Source organism: Pelodiscus sinensis, chromosome 15 (genome assembly GCF_052426305.1).
Source record: "Pelodiscus sinensis isolate ZL-2025 chromosome 15, ASM5242630v1, whole genome shotgun sequence".
NCBI classification, from domain to species: domain Eukaryota; kingdom Metazoa; phylum Chordata; order Testudines; family Trionychidae; genus Pelodiscus; species Pelodiscus sinensis.
In genome coordinates this window covers 36793695-36814142 of record NC_143066.1, presented here as the reverse complement: position 1 = coordinate 36814142, position 20448 = coordinate 36793695, and the positions used below count along the sequence as shown (strand labels likewise).

General features: G+C 48.5%; 1 protein-coding gene across 3 annotated transcripts in view; it reads left to right on the top strand.

Annotated features, from left to right (window-relative positions):
• Window positions 1-20448, top strand: part of CACNA1H (calcium voltage-gated channel subunit alpha1 H) — a 576049-nt gene that overhangs the window by 383002 nt on the left and 172599 nt on the right. For 2 of the 3 annotated variants that reach the window (XM_075899792.2, XM_089769320.1), the window contains exons 8-9: window positions 15493-15585; window positions 17977-18763. In XM_075899792.2, the coding sequence (XP_075755907.2) occupies window positions 15493-15585; window positions 17977-18763 (880 nt within the window). The remainder of the gene's footprint in view (window positions 1-15492; window positions 15586-17976; window positions 18764-20448) is intronic. The other variant, XM_089769319.1, reaches the window with a different exon arrangement.

Below are 20448 nucleotides of genomic sequence, written 5' to 3'. Positions count from 1 at the left end.
ATTAAAAGAGCTGTCAGCGGCAGCCAGAGTTCTGTGTTGTCTTGATCGCTCACCAAGGCAGGGGAGAGCTCTGGTCCTGCTGCAGCTGTATGTTACAGCTGGGAAGGGGAAGGCGATAAATGCAGTCAATAAATTTCGCCCTGCTCAGGAAAACGTGTGATAAGAGGGAGTCGATTTGGAGGGGGCAGTGTGATGCCAGCGGCACCTCATTTATTCCTCCGTGGAGGAGATTTCTCCGAATGACATAGGCCAATGGAAGGAGACTTTTCAGCTGAAAGGGCATGTGTGCCCAGGAAGAATATATTCATTCCCTTTAGCTCCCTTATTGCTCCTGTCCTGTAAAAACCGCCAAGCACCCTGCAAATGTGAACAGAGTCACCAAAAGCCCCTTTCAGGCAGAAGTTGTTCTACTCATGTTGCGTATGGGGAAACTGAGGCACAGTGTATTTGTGTGACGTGTGTCTCACCTGCTGCTCCCCGTAAGATTCACAGAAAGCTGCGAGAGCATCGCACCTTTTAAAAAAATAAGCTCATAAGTAACATGCCCAAGACCCACCGTGAGTCAGTGGCGAAGCAAGGAATAGACCCCCCCTCCCCCCAAGAAGTCATGTCTCCCAAGCTCTTGCTCTAACTACAAAGGCAGCATTCCCTGAATCCGTCATGTAAGAGGCCACCTTCTCTTAGGACACCCTAAGGAACCCCTGTCTAAATGGGGGGGAGTTAACTCCAGGGGTTGAACAAGGTCATTTATGCCACCCCATGGGGTTTCGCTTGACGTGAATGGGAGTTTTGGCACTGAGTGGATTTTTCGCCTTCCTCTGTAGCATGGGGCACGGATCACTTGCTGGAGGGTTCTCTGCATCTTGGGGTCCTTAAACCATTTGAGGACTTTAATATCTGAGCTCTAGGCGAGAGGATTATTCTAGGAGGGGTGGGTGAGATTCTGTGGCCTGCACTGTGCAGGGGGTCAGACTAGATGATCAGAATGGTCCCTTCTGACCTTAAAGTCTGTGAGTCTATGAGTGGAGTCAAAGCAGTGTCAGGCTCATGCAGAGGGCTTCTTCAGCTGGTTTAGCTGCTGGTGCCTTCCTTTACATTTCTCACTGGGCAATTAGCTACTCCAGGCACAGTCCCAGCATGCCCAAGCAAAAAGCAGCCAAAGCTTCTGCCCAGAGCCGGAAAGTTATATGTGGCATTCCACCTTCTGAAATTCCCTCTCTGTTTTCAAGTGGAGAAGTTGTCTGTGTCCTCTGGCTTGTCTGGAAAGCAGCTGGGACGTTTTGAGAGCGATGGCAATTTAAAGAACTAATAATTCTTTTCATCACATCCTATAAATTCTGATGGAGAGCCCAAGAGATATAGTTCAGCTCCAGAATGTAAACACCACTGGATCTGGCAGGGTTTGGATCCAGGGTATTTGGTGCAGGGTGTTAAATGGGTCAGCCAAGAAAATTTGGAGTCAGATCTGGGTTCAGATTTCACACAGCTCCGAAAGCTGGGGGCATGAGCTTCGCTTGCACCATCTTTGCTAAAGTTTACGTGTGGTGAATGCTGCAAATAATAGATTTTCAGTCTGTTGACAACATTGAAAAACCACCAAAAAAAAGTTGGATCAGAACAAAATCAAAAATTAACTTTTTTCGGTAAATCAAAAAGTTGGGGTTAAATCAGTTTGGGGCGAACAAAATGGTTCATTTCCACCACTGGATTGTTCTGATTTCAACCAAATCTTAATTGTTCTGTATTTTTTAAATAAAATTAAAGGACATTTTGAAATAGAGTCATTTCAAGCCCAAAAATCAAAATGTTCAGTTTCAAAAATGTTGAAGCAAAATTGTCAGTTTTCGAGGAGCAGGGAGGGGGAGATCCAACTAATGATATGGTGAAACCAACTTAAATTTGCGATTTTGATTTCTGCATTTTTGCCAAACTTTTTGGCCGAAAACTTTTACCCAGATCCAGTGGAGTGGTCCCCCTTGATTTGAGTGTCCCCTGCTGTCCAAATCAAAGGGAAATCAGCTTGACGTCGACTTGAAAAGTTCCTTGAGAAACTTTCTCTTGCTTAAGTATCAGAGGGGTAGCCGTGTTAGTCTGGATCTGCAAAAGCGACAAGGAGACCTGTGGCACCTTATAGAGTCTACAAGGTGTGTTGGAGCATAAGCTTTCATGGGCAAAGACCCATTTCATCAGATGCATGTAGTGGAAATTTCCAGAGGCAGGTATAAATATGTGGGGCAGAATAAGGCTAGAGATAACGAGGTTAATTCAGTCAGGGTGGGTGAGGCCCACTTCTAGTAGCTGATCTGGAGGTGTGAACACCAAGAGTGGAGAAACTGCTTTTGTAGTTAGCTAGCCATTCACAGTCTTTGTTTAATCCTAAACTGATAGGGTATGTCTAGACTACATGGCTCTGTCGACGGAGCCATGTAAAGTAGTTTACTCGGCATAGTCAAAGCGAGGTTTACCAGAGCGGTCGACAAAGGCTTCCCTTGTCAACCGTGCTGCATCTAGACTGCCGCGCTGTGCCGGATCAGCTGATCGTCAGCACAGTGCGGTGGCCATTTTTATTTTAATGAAGCGTGGATTATTTAAATTCCCGCTTCTTTGACTATGCCAAGTAAACTACTTTACATGGCTCCGTCAACGGAGCCATGTAGTCTAGACGTACCCAAGGTGTCAAATTTGCAGATGAACTGTAGCTCAGCAGTTTCTCTTTGAAGTCTGATTTTGAAGTTTTTTTTGCTGCAGGACAGCTATCTTTAAATCTGCTACTGTGTGTGCAAAGAGATTGCAGTGTTCTCCTACAGGTTTTTGTATGTTGCCATTCCTAATATCTGATATGTGTCCATTTATTCTTTTACATAGGGACTGTCCAGTTTGGCCGATGTATATAGCAGATACATGATGGCGTGTATTACATTGGTAGATGTGCAGATGAATGAACCAGTGATGGTGTGGCTGATCTGGTTAGGTCCTGTGATGGTGTTGCTGGTGCAGATATGTGGGCAGAGTCGGCACCGAGGTTTGTTGCATGGATTGGTTCCTGAGTTAGAGTTACTATGGTGCGGTGTATAGTTGCTGGTGAGAATTTGCTTCAGGTTGGCAGGTTGTCTGTGGGTGAGGACTGGCCTGCCTCCCAAGGCCTGTGAAAGTGAGGGATCATTGTTCAGGATGGGTTGTAGATCGCTGATGATGCATTGGAGAGGTTTTAGCTGAAGGCTGTAGGTGATGGCCAGTGGTGTTCTGTTTTGTTAGTCTATAAAGTGCTACCAGACCATTTGTTGGTATTTTTCCAGTAGTACAAGATTGCCAGGGTCATTTTGCTGGCATCCAACTTGTGATGCATTGGAGGGGAGGAGCTAATTCAGTCCTAACCCATGCTGCTGTTTTTGCTGTGTAGACATAGTCACAGTTTGGATCTTGGGTGGGTTCCATATTGTCTTGGATTCCAATTTTTCTTGCTAAGGGAATTGCTCTGCGAATGCTTTGCCTTTCCACTTTGCTACCTTTTCAGACAGGTTTATGGCTCTCAGTTAAATACATTCCCAGTGCATACAGTACTTTACACAAACAAGGCATACCAAAGATAATTATCGTGGTAAATCAAACCTCATGAATATGTACTGAGATATGATTTGTTGTTATGGCCAGCATTCATCTACCATGGGTGATACTTGGGCTGGGAGACCAGGGTTTTGCATTATTTAGTGCAGAACAGATAAGGCAGCCCGAAAACATCCTGAACATCGCAGGAGTTGCTTTTGGCATCGTATTCTGCTGCTTGCCACCGAAGTTGGTAGCTCATCAGACTTGCTAACCATGGGCATGACTACACTAGAAAACTATTTCCAAATAACTAACATTGATTTAATAACTCCTGAAATAACAAAATCAAAATAGCGTGTCCCGCTATGGGGATCCCCCCAAATTAATCTGATGCAGGCTCTGTTACTGTGGACGCGCTACCTCGATTTACAGCCTCAGGAAGCACTGGGGAGTAATTAGTTGGAATGAGTCTGTGGAGTAGCTATTTTGAAATAGCGGCACCGGCACATCCACACCACTGTTATTTCGAAATAACTTTCAGAATTAGTGTTATTCCTCGAGGAAAGCAAGAGTACAGATCTCAAATAATGGGCTTGGTAGTATGGATGCTCCACTTATTAATTCGACCTAAGGGGGGGTTATTTCAAAATAAAGCCCTTATGTAGACCAAGGCCATGATTGCTACAAGGTTCAGCAGCAAAGGGAGACTGGGGCATTCACATTAAAGTGATGTGGTCAGTTTAGGGATCTAAAGTCCCATTTAATGGGTTAACCAGTTAAATTTATGTTTAGCCTCTTAACCAATTAAAGAGGGTGGGTGGTGCTCTGGACGACCGGTGCAGCCCCTGTCTGCGACTTGCCGGGCCCACTATAGACAGAGACTGCTCCGGTTAACCTTTCACATCCCTAGGTCAGCTATTCTGAAAATCAAAATGTACAGGCTGAAATCCATCCCCTACTGGTAGAAAACACGTGGAAAGGAGGGAGTGCTGTCAGCTGTGTCTTCACGGCAAGAAAATAAAGGGGGAAGTGTCCTTAACTTATGTGTTCTTAACTCAGCTTAAGGACTAACTTGGGGTAAAATAGCAGTGACAACATCGCAATTCAGCTTTTAACTTGGGCTAGCAGTTCAGGTTCAACCCCACGCTGCCTAGTAGGTTTGACCTGTAACTACTGACTGTAACTACTGTGTACAGATGTGGTCTCCTCACCTCAAAAAAGATATTTTGGCCTTGGAAAGGGTTCAGAAAAGGGCAACTAAAATGATTAGGGGTTTGGAACGGGTCCCATATGAGGAGAGGTTAAAACAACTGGGACTTTTCAGTTTAGAAAAGAGGAGACTGAGGGGGGATATGATAGAGGTCTATAAAATCATGAGTGGTGTGGAGAGAGCTGATAAAGAAAAGTTATTTATTAGTTCCCTAAATAGAAGAACTAGAGGACACCAAAGGAAATTAATTGGGAGCAGGATTAAAACTAATAAAAGAAAGTTATTCTTCGCGCAGCGTGAAACCTGTGGAACTCCTTGCCAGAGGAGGCTGTGAAGGCTAGGACTATAATACAGTTTAAAGAGAAGCTAGATAATTTCATGGAAGTTAGGTCCATAAAAGGCTATTAGCCAGGGGATAAAATGGTGTCCTTGGCCTCTGTTTGTCAGAGGCTGGAGAGAGATGTCAGGAGACAAATTGCTTGATCGTTGTCTTCGGTCCACCCTCTCTGGGGCACCTGGTGCTGGCCACTGTCGGCAGACAGGATACTGGGCTAGAAGGACCTTTGGTCTGAACCAGGGTGCAGGAACAAACCCATCCCATTATGCAGAAAGAATAGCAAATATGGCAGGCGACCTGTTTGGCTTAGCAGAGAAATCTTCAGTGAGCTTAAGCACAAAAAAGATGCTTACAAGAAGTGGAAACTTTAACAGGTCACTAGGGAAGAGCATAAAAACGTTCGAGCATGTCGGCGTGTAATCAGAAAGGCCAAAGCCCAATTGGAGTTATAGTTAGCGAAGGGTGTGAAGAGGGACAAGAAGAGTTTCTGTAGCACTTTCCACAGAAAACGGGTGCTTTGCGAGACTCCCAAGTTCTAACGAGGAGGTTAAATACGTTTTGCAAAGTAAGATAAGCATCAAAATGCAGGACGAACTGCCTATTCAAAGGATATTACTCAGAAAGTAATAAAACTTGTTTGGGGGGGGGGATTTGCTCGTAGAGATTATTTAACAGTGTGTGTCATGACAAAATAATTGAAATTATGAAATGGACTTGAAAAATATAGTTAGCGATTTGATTAGCTGCCAAGCACTCTACATAGGAAAAGTAATACTCCATTATTCACTGGTCAGAGCTTATTAGCCAAATCAATATGCCCATGAAAGGGCACAATACATAGAAAAAGGGCCTTCAGAAATGCATGCTAAAGGCCTTGTGAATTTACTGAGCGCATCATGGTAATTAATTAGCTCCCTCACTTTATGATATCATCAGAACTCGTCTTGAGAAGTTTCGTAAAATCCTCCTAGTGGAGTCCGTGAAATCGAGCGATAAGCGGTGAAAACCAGAGCAGATCACAGACTGTCCGTTCAATTCAGCTTCATGGATTTTGATCCAGGTACTCCTCATCTTGCACAAAAAGTACCCAGCATGTGCAGAGGACCGGCTGAATACAAATACATGTATTTGCAGCTATATGTAAATGTTGACTCATGTGTCAGTTCACATGATCCTGGCATGCAAGGATCTCAAAACATTTTGCAAACATTTAGGATTCAGTTCTGTGTTAGACCCTGATTCAGCCAGGCAAATATATGCTTAAGGACTTTGCTGAGTCAGGTCCTAAATATCTGAAATAAACAAGCAAGGGACTTGACTAAAGTATCGGAACTGGGAATAGAATTTAGGAATTTAGGCTTCTAGTTCTAGTCACCTGTTTGCCAGCATCCCTTTCTCCCTCCCCCTCCAAACATCGTAAGAGCAGCCCTACAAGTAAAGCTAGTTCAAGTAATTTCAAAAGTAGACTCTCCCCGTGTTTTAAGCTCTAGCATCAGGGATGAGGCCAGAATTTAGTATGCTGTGCACTTGGTACTTAGCTTGTAGGTTTTCTTTCACAAGATAATTTTTGCAAACTTCTCCATTGATTAGCAGGATTTCAAGGTTCATTTCTCTCCGCAACAGTCCATCTGGCACTCCCCATTAGTGCTTTATAATATACAGAGAAGAATTAAGTGTTTCAAAGCTAACATTGACTTTCCTAATTAATGGAACTTGTGTGTGTGTGTGGGGGGGGGGTTCTTTCTCTCTCAAAAAGTGGCACTAAAGAGAAGAAAAACCTAGCCTCTGACTGGGATATGGCCAAGTCGCTGCATATATTTTGGCAGCACTCAGAGACAATGATTTTATGGTGGAATCTTGTAGATGAACTGTAAGAAACAATTCCGGAAAGAGAGTGAAAGTGATCTGGGGACCGACCGGAGGGAGGAGGGGGGGAACTGTAAACCATCTGTCACTGAATAGTAAGGAGGCCTGAGTTGATAGCTAATGGCTTTAATCTACATCTCCCTTATGCGTTTAGATCTCAAATCGTAGGCTGATTCTGTCTGATGTGAAAAGAAAGCCTGATTCTGCTGCCATGGGCACTGCTATAAATCTAGGGCATTACTACAGTTTAAACATAACGGGAGACTCAGCCCCAGGGTAACTGAAGCTCTGTCTTCACTACAAAGTTTTGCTGGCCCAGCTGCATCAGTGAAGGGTGTGAAAAACGCAGAGCCCCTAGCCAATGGAGCTATGCAGGAAAAAACTGGGGGTAGACACATAGAATCCTTTTGCCCGTGTATCGCGTGTTCTTCCAGGAGGAGATTTAACTTCACCAACTCCTCCTTTCGTGGGTAAAAACTGCATCTGCACTAGAGGTTAAGCTTATACCACTATGGTTATGCCAGCAGAGTATTTGTAGCACAGACCTGCCCTATAGGAGGGCTTGTCTACATAGTGCTTTAATCTGCACCATTTTAGGCTGCACTTGCATAGCAGGCACTATGTGGCCCATAAGGACTGTGATGGAACCCCTAAACGTTCCCCTGGCACATGCTGACATAAGGTTGTTTGGAACTGCGCTACATTAGCGCGCACTAGTGAGCTCTGAGTGCACACCAGCAAGATCCACGTGGGCCAGTTGTACGATGCGCTCCTGTGGGCTAGAATTCATACCCGCTGGTGCAGACTAAAACCCTGTGCATTAAAGCCAAGAGAGACTTTGCTGAGTGCCAGCAGAATGTCACTGAATCACTTCTGAGGCAGGGCCTGGTGCAACGCGGAGTCAAATTGTGTCTTGCCATTCGCACTAGTGAACTTTTCCATCACGTCTTTGCACTGATGTGAGTGGAGAATCAGGCTCTAGGGCAGGGCTTCTCAATATGTGGCCTTCGGCCAATTTGTTAGCAGCCCGCAGTGCGGTTTGGGTTTACACGGGGCTCAACACGTGGCTTGCGGATGGGAGCCAAAACAAAAAAAGTCGTCAATAGAACAACTTCTGTTGAGATACGTTTTAGTAGTTAAATTGCTGGACTGTCATTGCTCATTAAAAGTGCTGTCGTATGGGTGGAAATCGGGTCAGTATTGAATTTTATTAAGATCAGCAGAACTGACTTAAATGGGGCCTGTGTGTGGTGTAGTCTTGCCTTAATCTTTGTGTTCATGCCCATCAGAGTGAAAGAAGCTATTTGCATATATTTGCATATATATTTGCATGTAAATGCAACCACACTTAAGTTGTGGCCCTCGGCAAGTGCTGTGAGTATCGTTGTGGCTCAATACCTCAAGCCTCGGGGCTTCCAAAGTGGAGTAGCCCTGCTGTAGGGTGTAAGTTCCTGGCACAAGAGGCAGGGCTTTCACGCCCACTCTTGGGGGTGCTGTTGGGATTTGGGTGGTTTAATCCACCCCTCACTGCTGCAAATAGATGCATGAATGGTACAAGCAGGCAGGGCAGTTGGATGGATAATCCCATTGTGATGGGTCAGGACCCCTTTGGGACTGTTACCCACTGTGCTGAGACCCCACTGAGCCTCTTTTCCCTGCCAGCGTGGCCCCCCAGGACCCTGTTTTGTTGAGTCAGATATGTGACCCTGCTGCAGCACAGACACAGGGTCCAGGCCTGCTGATGGAAAAGGATCCGGGGTTCCCAGAGCCTGCCACTGCTCCTGGAACCCCTGCCCCTTTAAATCACCATGCTGGTGGCTTTGAGGGCTGGACGGGAGGGGATGCGCTGCAGCCCGGACAGCTGTGGGCTGGCTTCCCTGATCCTGTCCCTTCTGCCTGATGCCCTTCCCCTTCCCAGAGCACGGATCTGCTCCCTTCTCCCCCCCCCCCCCCTCCCATGGGCCTGGTGATGCTATTGGCTCCCCAGATGCTGACTCCTTCCCCCAGGAAATAAATTTTACACCGAGTTTATTAATAAATAAACATGATTTTGCTAAGGGGTAGGATTTAGGTGGTCATAAGAGAGAGCACACAGAACAATGTAGGTTACTAAACAAAATACAACAGAATATGCAAGCTACGCTTAATACGCTAAGGAAACTAGTTACATGTAATAGCTCACCCTCAAAGTTGTTCTAAAAAGCTTCTTTCACAGACAGAAAATCCTTCCAGCCTGGGCCCAGTCCTGCCCCCAGTTCAGTCTTAGATGTTTCCAGCTGTCATCTTAGGTAGGGAAGCCAGGGAGAACTGGCGACCTAGATTACCTCACTCCTCACCCTTATATAAGTTTTGTGTAATCCTTGTGTTCTGTCTTAACTTTCCCTCTGCTCTTGTGGAAGAATACAACATCCAAGATGGAGCCCAGCATCTGGTGACATGGTCACATGTCTTGGTAGGAGCCACCATAGTCCCTTCTTCCAGGCTTATAGGAGAAACAAGTCTGTTCACAAATCATTGTCCTGAGTATTGAGCCATTACATTCCATGAGTAGCATGAATGGCCCTCACTTTGCATGACTACACATTGGTAATGCAGGTTTATACTTCGTATTTTTATCTTCAAGTACAGGAATAATTGTTGCATAAAATGGAAAAATCGTCTTCAATAGATTCCATCCTTTCCAATGATCTCTCACATGCAGTATCTCACAAAATGATACATGCATACGGAAGAGATTTTCCACAATAAATTGTCTCAGGAGGTTGTGGAGTCTCCATCACTGGAGATGTTTAAGAGCAGGTTAGACAGATACCAGTCGGGGATGGTCTAGATGGTGCTTGGTCATGCCGTAAGTGCAGGGTACTGGACTCGATGACCTCTTGAGGTTCCTTCCAGTTCTAGTTCTATGATTCTGTGATACAGCAACATCCCTTTTTGCCATATTCATAAGCATATTCCCATAAAGAATAAGGAATGTCCCATCACACCAGTGCCTGTCCTATAAGACCTTCAGCTGCCTACCATGACAGCCCCCTTTTCTGCCCAAGCAGGTCAGATTTCATAAGCCAAATCCCTTTCTGGTGTTCCGGGGGCAGTTTTTCTTTCCCTCTCCATCTGCAACATACTGCAATTGGCAGCGCCCTGTGAGACTAACTTGCCAATCATCTTAATTGAATCTTTCAGCTATTTCCCTCCAGCGGGCGGTTGGGGTTTGCCGCGTATCTCGCACAAATCTTTTCCATCAGAGCAGAATTAGGAAGTGTGTTTCTTGCTGCCTTATCGCTGTTGATAAATAATTGCATGTTGTATTTAGGGGAGGCTTTGAACTGATACATTTTGGAGGGGCTGTTTTATACGTCTGTCTGTGAACGATTCTAACTGGAACTGAATGTAATTATTGAGCATGGACTGCGCGATTGCAAAACACAGGAAGAGGTGAGGCAGGTCCTGGGAAGATATTTAAAGGAGGGTTGGAGGAACAAATGGGCTTTGTGCCAACTGGATTAATCAAATTGGAGATGGGAAGTGAGAGGAGAATAATTTCCATTTAATAGAGTAGGTGATGTTACATTCACGGTGCCCGAGGGAGGAGTCAAAACCAATACAGTGCTGAAAGAGATCAGATTTGTAAGGGTAATATACAGTTTTCCTGACCTAACCCCCAAATGTTTTTGGTCTGGGGACATAAATAAGGAGTCATATCCTACTCTCCAAGGGGCACAGTCTCTCCAAAGCAATCTTGTGAAATGTAAAAGAATTTCTCCAGATTTACACTAATGTATTCTGGATTTTCCCTATGAATAGCTTTGTTTGTTGCAAAGGATGAACCTGTTTAGTTCAGTTTCATAAAACCCAAAATCCTAGGGTTGAAAGAGACCTCAGGAGGTCATTGAGTCCAACCCCCTGCTAAGCAGGACCAATCCCAACTAAATCACCCCAGCCAGGGCTTTGTCAAGCCAGGACTTAAAAACCTCTAGGGATGGAGATTCCACCCCCTCCCTAGGGAACCCATCCCAGTGCTTCCCCACCCTCCTTGGGAAATAGTTTTTCCTAATAGCCAACCTAGACTTCCCGCACTGCAACTTGAGACCATTGCTCCTCGTTCTGCCATCTGCCACCACTGAGAACAGCCTCTCTCCATCCTCTTCGGAACCCCCCTTACTCATAGACTCATAGACTTTAAGGTCAGAAGGGACCATTATGATCATCTAGTCTGACCCCCTGCACAGTGCAGGCCACAGAATCTCACCCACCCCTCTTAGAATAATCCTCTCACCTAGATCTCAGATATTGAAGCCTTCAAATACTTTGAAGGCCCCAAGATGCAGAGAATCCTCCAGCTGTGATCTGTGCCCCATGCTACAGAGGAAGGCGAAAAACCTCCAATCTACCCTGGAGGAAAATTCCTTCCCGGCCCCAAATATGACGATCAGCTAAACCCTGAGCATGTGGGCAAGACTCACCTTCAAGAAGTTGAAGGCTGCTCTCAAATCCCCCCTCACTCTTCTCTTCTGCAGACTAAAAAACCCTCAGATCCCTCAGCCTCTCCTCGTAAGTCGTGTGCTCCATCCCCCTCATCATTTTTGTTGCCGTCTGCTGGTTTATCTAAACCAGTAATGGACAAAAGTCCAGGGGCCTGATTCTCTCTATAAAGGGGGAATTAAAATAGATGCAAATTCTGAACGAGTCCTTAGTGTAAATGATTGCACCTATAAGTATAGGGGCTTCTTTCCACTCAGACAAGCATCCAGGTGGCAGGCGCTGCTGTACCTAATTGATCAGAAAAAAGGGAGCTGGTGAGACCAAGATTTCTGATAAGATTTCCAGTGATTCCTGGTTCAGCCAGCTCAGGAATGCCCTTTCCGAGGGTCGGTCTTCATCCGACAGTGTCATATGCATTGTAAGACTGAATCCACAAGGAACCAGCCACGCCTCTCCATCGGCATCACTTGGTTTTGTAAGCAACTCAGCACTGTGAATCCTAATCACATCTCGACTGTTCTGGGAACTGCTGGCAGGTGGAAGGGGGAGGGTGAGTTTTCAGCCTTCTGCAGCAGAAATCTGGTGTCGCGACTGAAAATGATGCATAATGCACGAGGGAAAAAACCTCTCTTACTGTAAAGATTCAGTTCTCCCCCTCCACTCACACTCCTAAGTTTGTTTCTCAGGCGATGCTCTTGATAGCACCTCGAGAACTCGACCGCTGAGCTCCCAGTCTTGAAATGCCTCTGCCTTTTAATCATGTTTCGACATTCGGTTTGGGGCGTGCCAGCCAAACTCCAATTCAGCGAAGAGGTAGAGCCAATATGGCGTGGGTCCCTGAGTTCATTTTTCACCGCCAAGTGTAAACGGATAGAACACCTGTTCCCGCAGCTGTTCCAGCATCGCTCCGAAAGGCTCATCAAAAGCAGGGAGAGAGAGGGTCTAAAATAAAACCTTGAGCGTTACCACGGCGCCCTCCTTCTTGGGTAACTGGCAGCAGTTTGATAGACTGCCATGCTGCCTGCCAACTCGATCTCCTTGGGTTCCCCGGGAAACAGCCCAAGCAATTAGTGCCGCAGACAATCCTCGGCCTGGCATGGCACATGCCTGCCAGGAACTCAGAGGAAAGGAATTTTGTTCTGTGCAAATGTTTCGATCACACTCCACACCAGGGGAAAAACGGCAGATTCGGAGCCGGAACCTGCCGTCGTGTCAGTTTTACACCATTGAATTGGATAGAATTACTCTTGGCTTCCAGGGACTGACGTGCCAGGAGAATCAGAAGTGGGTCATTTTCTGTCCCTTTCAGCACCTGTGTAAACCCAGGGAGAGTGATGTGTAAGGGAAGGATTCTGGAAATGTTCTATTCCACCAGGCTGAGGGTGATCATGGGCAACTGTCACGCTCTTGCATATCAAATCAAATAACAAAGACCCCCCCTGGTTATATTTCAGCTCCATTATAAAAACAGAGGGGGGAAGAACCTACCTATCGATAGGTATGTCTACATGGCAATGTAAGCTTAGGGTTAGTGGAACTGAAGTCAGCCGACCCTGGGTTAGAGATCCCAGAGTTTGAGCACCTACAGACTCTCAAACCTTGGTTAAGAGTTTTCTAACCTGGACTTGAACCCGCAGCGCCAGCATCCACACTGCAATCGCCCACCAACGATACCCAGATTTCCTCCTCAAAATGTGGCTACTCCAGCCTGGGGTTGTGGTGCAGCTTGGGAGAATGTGAAGTGTCTATCTAACTTGACTGTCCGGAGGATGCAGAAAGACGACCCATAGGATCATGGTCCAAAACACAAATCTTGTGGGGTTGTGTCTGCTAGGGATGTAATAGTGTAGTCCAGTGTTTCTCAACCTTTTTTTTTTTAAGTACCCCTTTTAAAAAAAAATTAAAAAAAAAAATTTTAAGTACCCCCAGGAGGTACAGTTTTCAGACACACACACAATTTGTCTACCATTACAACATGTTTGTTTAAACAACTTCATTGTAGCCGGGTGGGCGATTAAATTTTTGGGTGTAAAAAGTACAAAAATAATCAAGTGCTGTAAAACTTAAAACAAAAATTCAGTTTTCTCCAAATTTCCGTTGTGTTGACGTACCCCCCCAGACTCCTCTCGAGTACCCCTAAGGGCACGCGTACCGCTGGTTGAGAAACACTGGTGTAGTCGATTAACCGATAAGCAAAAGCTGACTGGTTAATGCTATAAACTACACACATTTCCCTCCCCTCCCCCACCAGCAAATTTTTTAGCAGGCTGGCCAGCAACCCAGCTCAGTCCTGACTTATGAAGGGTCCAGGACCGCCCCCTGCTGAGGCTCTGCATTTAAAGTGTATTAAGAGCCACACGGGCAGGCAGCCCGGTTCAGTTCCGGCTCACGGTGAGTCAGGGAGCTCAGACTCCACCCACACCCCACACTGGGGCTGCTGCCACCTGCTGCTGTTGCCTCTTTATCAGTGGCAGCAGCTCAGGGTGACAGGCAGCCGGTCCGCGATGGGAGCTGGTTTTTAAACTGGTTCCCTTTGCCGACCAGCTCCCACCTAGCACCCCATGCTGCTGCCTCTGATACAGAGGCAGCAGCGCAGAGTGGCATGGGGTCCCTCAGGAGTGGGACCCAAGCGCACTGGCTGCTGGCCCTGCCCCCAGGGATTATAGAATAGTCGACTCGCCGATAAGAATTCATGAGGTTACTCGACTAGTCAATCGATATTTAACATCCCTAGTATCTACACTGCTGAGCAATAGGGTTTGAACCCTGGGTTACCTAGGGAAGTAGTGAAGTCTCCATCCCTAGAGGTGTTTAAATCTCAGCTTGACAAAGCCCTGGCTGGGTTGATTTAGTTGGAATTGGTCCTGCCTTGGGCAGGGGGCTGGACTTGATGGCCTTCTAAGGTCTCTTCTAGCTCTATGATTCTATGATTCAAGCTCAGACCTTCCTCCATGGGTAGTCGTGGGTTCCTGGGTTAGCGCAATTTGTGTTTGGAGAAAAGGAGGGTTGGGTTTGATTTGGGGCTTACACAGCCATGTAGACATGCCCTGTATTCCTTGCACATGCAATTCTCCCACTTTAAGGCTAGTTACACAACACCAACTAAAGTGGAAGAAGTCGGTCTGACTCTCTCAATGGATGTAACCAGCCCTGAGTCCTTTTAAAAGCTACCTGCTGACTTGGCCTGATTCACCCCAGTGTCAATCAAGAGTAACTGTGGTGGTCAAGGCTCTCAGTCACCCACCCCATTGCAAAAGCGGTGTAATGGCATCCAAGTCAATGCAGCCACTCCAGATATGAGCTGGTGTATAATGAAAGATGACATTTGGCCCCACGCCTAGTCTACTGTCGGTAAATGCAGAATCCGGTGCATTGATTTGATTGGTTGTGCAAAAAGAAAAAAGAGACCCGCTAAGGATCCAGCAGAGGGAGTGAAATCTTGCAATTAAGGTCAGGCTGCCTTCTAACGAACTAAAAAGCTTGCACGCGGCAGTGCTGGTACTTTGCTCTGAACACTGGCTGTGCGGTGTTAATTACATCCTCAGCTCCCTTTCTACAGAACACAAGTACGTAATTGAGTTGCAATGTCATTGAAATAACTTTCTTTCCTTCCGCTTGGCCGCAGCCCCTCCATAGTGCAATTTTATGGTTAAACTTTGGAATAGAGGCTACAAAGAACTGAGCTGCTATAATAGACCCCGCGTAAGTGGGATAGCAGCACCAGAACAGGGTAGATTTCATGTCCGCGTCCGTAGCTTTGCTGCGGCTCCTTCTGAAGGTGCAGCTTGGCACGGACTCAGGACTTCCGCTGCTCGTTGTCCTCGGGTGTTGTCTCGGTTTTAATTACGCCTGAGAAACCCCGGGCCAGTCTCTTGGCCGCATGTGCAGCCCTCCCTGCTGTGAGGCTAAGCCAGCACGGAGAGAAGTCCTGCGAGGACCGTGACGGATTTTGCAACGTGATGAGTAACAGGCATTAGCAGAGGTTTGCCATTAACTTTGATCCTGATTGTAACTCTTCTTCTCTCCCTCCCTTTTCTTTCTCTCCCCGTAGGTTATAACCCTGGAAGGATGGGTTGACATCATGTATTATGTTATGGATGCACATTCTTTTTACAATTTTATATATTTTATATTGCTTATAATAGTAAGTATGAGTTGCTGAATATGCACCCTCCCCCACCGCTGCTTGTTAAAGATGGGTAAGGGCCCTGGGTCTGCAGAAGAGCCTGGTGCTGGGATTATAATCCTGTCCACGTGTCCTTTGGGCCAGAAGAACTCCCTATTAAGGATGTGAAATAGTGGTCAGTTGAATAGTCGAGTGACCTCATGAATTCTTATGGGTTACTTGACTGTCCATAGTCCCCAGGGGCAGGGCCAGCAGCCAGTGTGCTCCAGCCCCACTCCCGAGGAGCCCCCTGCCGCTCCGTGCTGCTGCCTCTGATCCAGAGGCAGCAGCGTGGGGTGCCAGGTGGGAGCTGGTCCACGAGGGGAGCCAGTTTAAAACCCAGCTCTCCTCATGGACCGGCTGCCTGTCACCCTGCACTGGTACCGAGGCAGCAGCGTGGGGTGGCAGCAGCCCCTGCCTAGGGGAGGTCTGAGCTCCCAGACCCGACACAAGTTGGAAGTGAGCCGGGCTGCCTGCCCACCTGGCTCCTAACACACTTTAAATGCAGAGCCGCCGCAGGGGTCGGTCCTACACCCAGCGTGAGCCGGGACTGAGCCGGGCTGCTGACCAGCCTCCTAAAAAATGTACTGGCAGAAGGGCGGGGAATGCTTGTCATCTCTAGCATTAACCGATACGTTTTTGCTTATCCGTTAATTGACTACACGTTTCCATCCCTACTCCCTACAAGGGCCTGGGTGCCATCAGAACGCTGCAGGGTGGGAGATTATGCCCCAACGAGCATTGTCCTTCTTAGCGGCAAATAGGGAGGCATGGCTGCGCCTTGTCGAGCCGTATGGGCCGCCCCTCCCCCTTTCTCACTCGCCCGGCCTCCGCCTTACAGTCCTGGAGGGAATTCTGCACTTTTCCTCTGGCCCCCAGGGCAGCAAGTGCCGAATTCCTATCCCCCAGACGTCTCCTAGCTGTGGTGCCTGGTGGACTATCAATCTCTAGGACTGATTGAGAATAAGCCCCGCATACCTCTTGCCTCCCACTTCTCCAGCCGTCCAGGCGTTCCAGAAGGCAATGTGTCCGGGTTAGAAAGGAACGACTCGTGGACAGCTCCAGGTGCCAGGTTAGCCTTTAGTAGCAGATGTATCTCCTGCCAGATGGCGCGAGACATGCACCCAGTGCCTAGCACTGATAGACGCACACGCCTTTTCTGTGGGGCTGCTGTGCTCTGGGTCAGCGGTGCGCCAGCTTTTTGGCCTCCAGGCGAGTGGTTTCAGGCACTGCTGCTGTCGGGGTCATTTCCAGCACAAGCTTTCACCTAGCGGCATTGCCACTGCAGAAGAAGCAGCAGGTCGGGCTGGATGCCTGAGCACCCACCAATGGTCTTGGATGGGGTCGTACTGGGGCAGCCAGCCCTTCTAGCTACACTGGCTTTCTGTTCATGGTGGGCCAGACCAACGCACGAGCTGCCTTCTAGTCAGGTCACGTCGCCTGATGGGAACAGAGGCCTCCCAGCTGTGGGGGGATGGGAAGGCAGGGCTGGCCGAGGGTAGTGGCGCTCAAAAGGAATTGTGAGGTTCTCCAAAAGGACCGGGCACCACTGAGCCCTGCTCTTTGCTTTGCTGAAGGCCAGGCTGGGGGGAAGTGCTAGAGGAGAAGCTGCAAAAGGCCCGTCTTGGGGAAATGGCCAGCATTCCTGGGAGGCAAATCAACGCACCAAGACTCACACGTGACTCACGGCAAGAGAGAGACTCGCGATGCTGTATGTTTAGCATGCTGCCTCTGCCGGAGCTAGTGCAGGGATGTCTAGCCAAGCCAGAAATTACCGCGCCAGTGTAGACATACCCCTAGTCTCCTTAGCACCAAGTCCCCCTTTTCCTTTTATGCCCCTGCCTGGGTCAGCGGTGTGATCAGCAGGCTGGAGGCGGGGGGGAGATAGACCGGACGGGGCTCTCCAAATCAGAGCTTGAATGAGAGCTGGCCTTTGGGTAAGTATCTTGAAAGGAAGATGGAACAACAGTACAAAAGGGAAGAGGCCCAGCTCCCCACACCGCAAAACGTTCTCTTTGCACTTTGGCCAGCTGTTGGCACGTTGGCCAGCTGGTCACCAGACCCCGGCTTACATTTTGATTTGTAGCCTCCCCCTTGAACTTAGGTCAGTCTTAGATGTGGGGGGAGGGGATGGGAGGGTGTTTAAAAGGAAAGAGCTCCCTTGCCGAAAAGTGCATAAGTGCAGATTAATTAATTATTTAACTAATTAATGAATGAATGCAGCACTTCATTCTCAGACCTGGGCATTTAGCGTGATGGGCAAAGCCTGGCATGAAAACGAGCCCTGCAAATATTGCTCCTCCCTTCGGGTAATGAGGTGTATTCGGTGGGTGCTTTTTGGTAAAATTCCTCTCTCCTTGGCTTCCCCAGGTGGGTTCTTTCTTCATGATTAACTTGTGCCTGGTTGTAATAGCAACACAGTTTTCCGAAACAAAGCAGCGGGAGAACCAGCTGATGCAGGAGCAGCGTGCCCGCTACCTCTCCAACGACAGCACAATCGCCAGCTTCTCGGAGCCGGGCAGCTGCTACGATGAGCTCCTCAAATATATCTGCCACATCTTCCGGAAGGGAAAGCGGCGGACGTTACGCCTGTACAACAACTGGCAGAGCAAGCGCCGGAAAAAGGTCAACCCCAACAGCGCTCCGCCTGGGCAGAGCCACCGCAGCAAAAAACGTATCACGTCCATCCACCACCTCATCCACCACCACCACCACCATCACCACCACTACCACATCAGCAACGGGAGCCCGCGGGGCCCACGGTCCAACCCGGAGATCTGTGACCTGGAGCTGAAAGTCATGCAGTCTGGGAGCCAGCTGATGCTTCCGTCTCCATCCCCCAACCTGCCTAGCCCGCCCCTGCCTCCGGATTCAGAGTCGGTCCATAGCATTTACCATGCCGACTGCCACGTCGAAGGACCCCAGGGGAAATGCAAGTCTTCCAATGCCTCCGCAAATGTTACCCCAATCACTGGGCTCCCCGCCAACCATGGCAATATGAATTACCCAACCATCCTGCCTTCAGCTAGCAAAGCCAGCTCTGCCCCGGGACCCAAAGCGAAGAAAAACAGCAGCACCCCGGTGGCCATGGTTAATAGCCCCGTGAGTCTGAATGCAGCCCCTTTTGAGAAGCTCCATCATCTGATGGGAGAGCATGGTAAGGAGAAAGGACTCGGTGCCCTGCTTGGGATCAGTGTGCTGTGGGGCAAATGACCAGATGGGAGTTGTAGAAAAGGGTTTAGAAGGACTAACGGTAGCCCAATGGCGTAGCTTTATGGGAGCTTAATGGGGAACCAGAGGGACCAACAGAATTGCTGGGCTCCTGGGTAAGGTGAGGGACCCACTTTGCGCTTCTGGAAGGGGTGCGGACTTCGGGGGAAGGAGCAGAGTGGGTGGGGCTGCCTCCCCTGCCAGCCCTTTCCAGCCTCCCGGAACATGCCCCGTAGGGCTCTGTCGGTGATTTAAAGAGCCCAGAGCTCCGGACACTGCCTCAGTAGTGGCAGAGGCAGTAAGGGGTCCTGATCTCTTTTGAATTGCTGGACCCTACCGGGGTTGCTCCCCCATTGCCCTCTTCCCTCTTTAGCAGGCCTGCTTGTAACTGGCGATGGGCAAACCTCCCAGGGGTCAGAGTTCAGGATCAGGGTAGCCAAGCGCCCAAGTGTTTTCCTTCTTGTCGGAACGAGCCGTCCTGAGTTCGGCAAAATGGAGCCGGAAGGTCTTGTATGGAGCCTGTTGGAACCCAGAGAGAAATACAAATGCTGGGGAGGGAAAGTGAAGCTAATGCTGAGCTCCGGCGGAAGGGCCAGACTCATTCTCAGCTGGTCAAGGTCCATTTAACCAACCCTTGGGATGAGCCACAGCCCTCGCTTAAGCTAGTGGGGAGTCCTGGGAGGACTGCGGGGGTTGGGTCCACGACGAGAGGGCGTCAGGCTCTTGTTCAGCTGGAAACATGAACACTTTTTCACCCCCAGTCATCTGAGGAAGTGGGTTTTACCCAAAAAGCTCATGATTCTGTATATTTTGGTTAGTCTCTAAGGTGCCACAGGACCACTTGTCCTTTTTCACCTGTCCCTCTCCTCTCCCAGTTCCAGAAACTTGTCCCCACAAAGTTAGGCCCAAGACAGCATAAGAACGGCCGTACTGGGTCAGACCAAAGGTCCTTCTAGCCCAGTATCCTGTCTGCCAACCGTGGCTAGTGCCAGGTGCCCCAGAGAGGGTGGACCGAAGACTAATCAAGCGATTTGCCTCCTGCCATCCCTCTCCAGCCTCTGACAAACAGGGTGCACTTTGCACTCCTATTTTACATTCGTTGGTTTGCCGTATAAAATCCCCTCCCAACCCCCACTAAGACCTGTGGCAAATGAATGAAAAAATCAGGAATGGTTCATCATGGAGGTAAGGGGGGAAGCAGATGAAATCTCCGGTGCAGTGACGTGAGGGCGAAGCCATGGGCGGTGCGGGGTGCTAACTGAAGAGCAGCTGCTTCGGAGGGGTAGCCAAGTCAGTCTGTAACTGGAGAAACTTAAAAAACAAGGTGGAGAGCAGAGGAGAACACACAGGAGGCATGGAAAGGGCAGCTCATGTCCGGAGCAGTGTCAGTGCCAGGCGGAGAAGCCAGGAATAAGGCAAGTTGCTGGGCTGTACACTTTCTTACGCCCTGCTGCCTTCTGTTTGCAGCGGCTGGTTCGAAGCCTGCCGGGTGAACGCACAGACAGTGAGCCGTAAGCAGACGGACCACCTCTTTCTCTCTGCTACATAACACGCAGCCTGTGGCTTTTCACAAGGAACATGTTTCCTTGGGTCTCCCACCCAAAATGAGACTCCGCTGCCTGGAACCTGGTC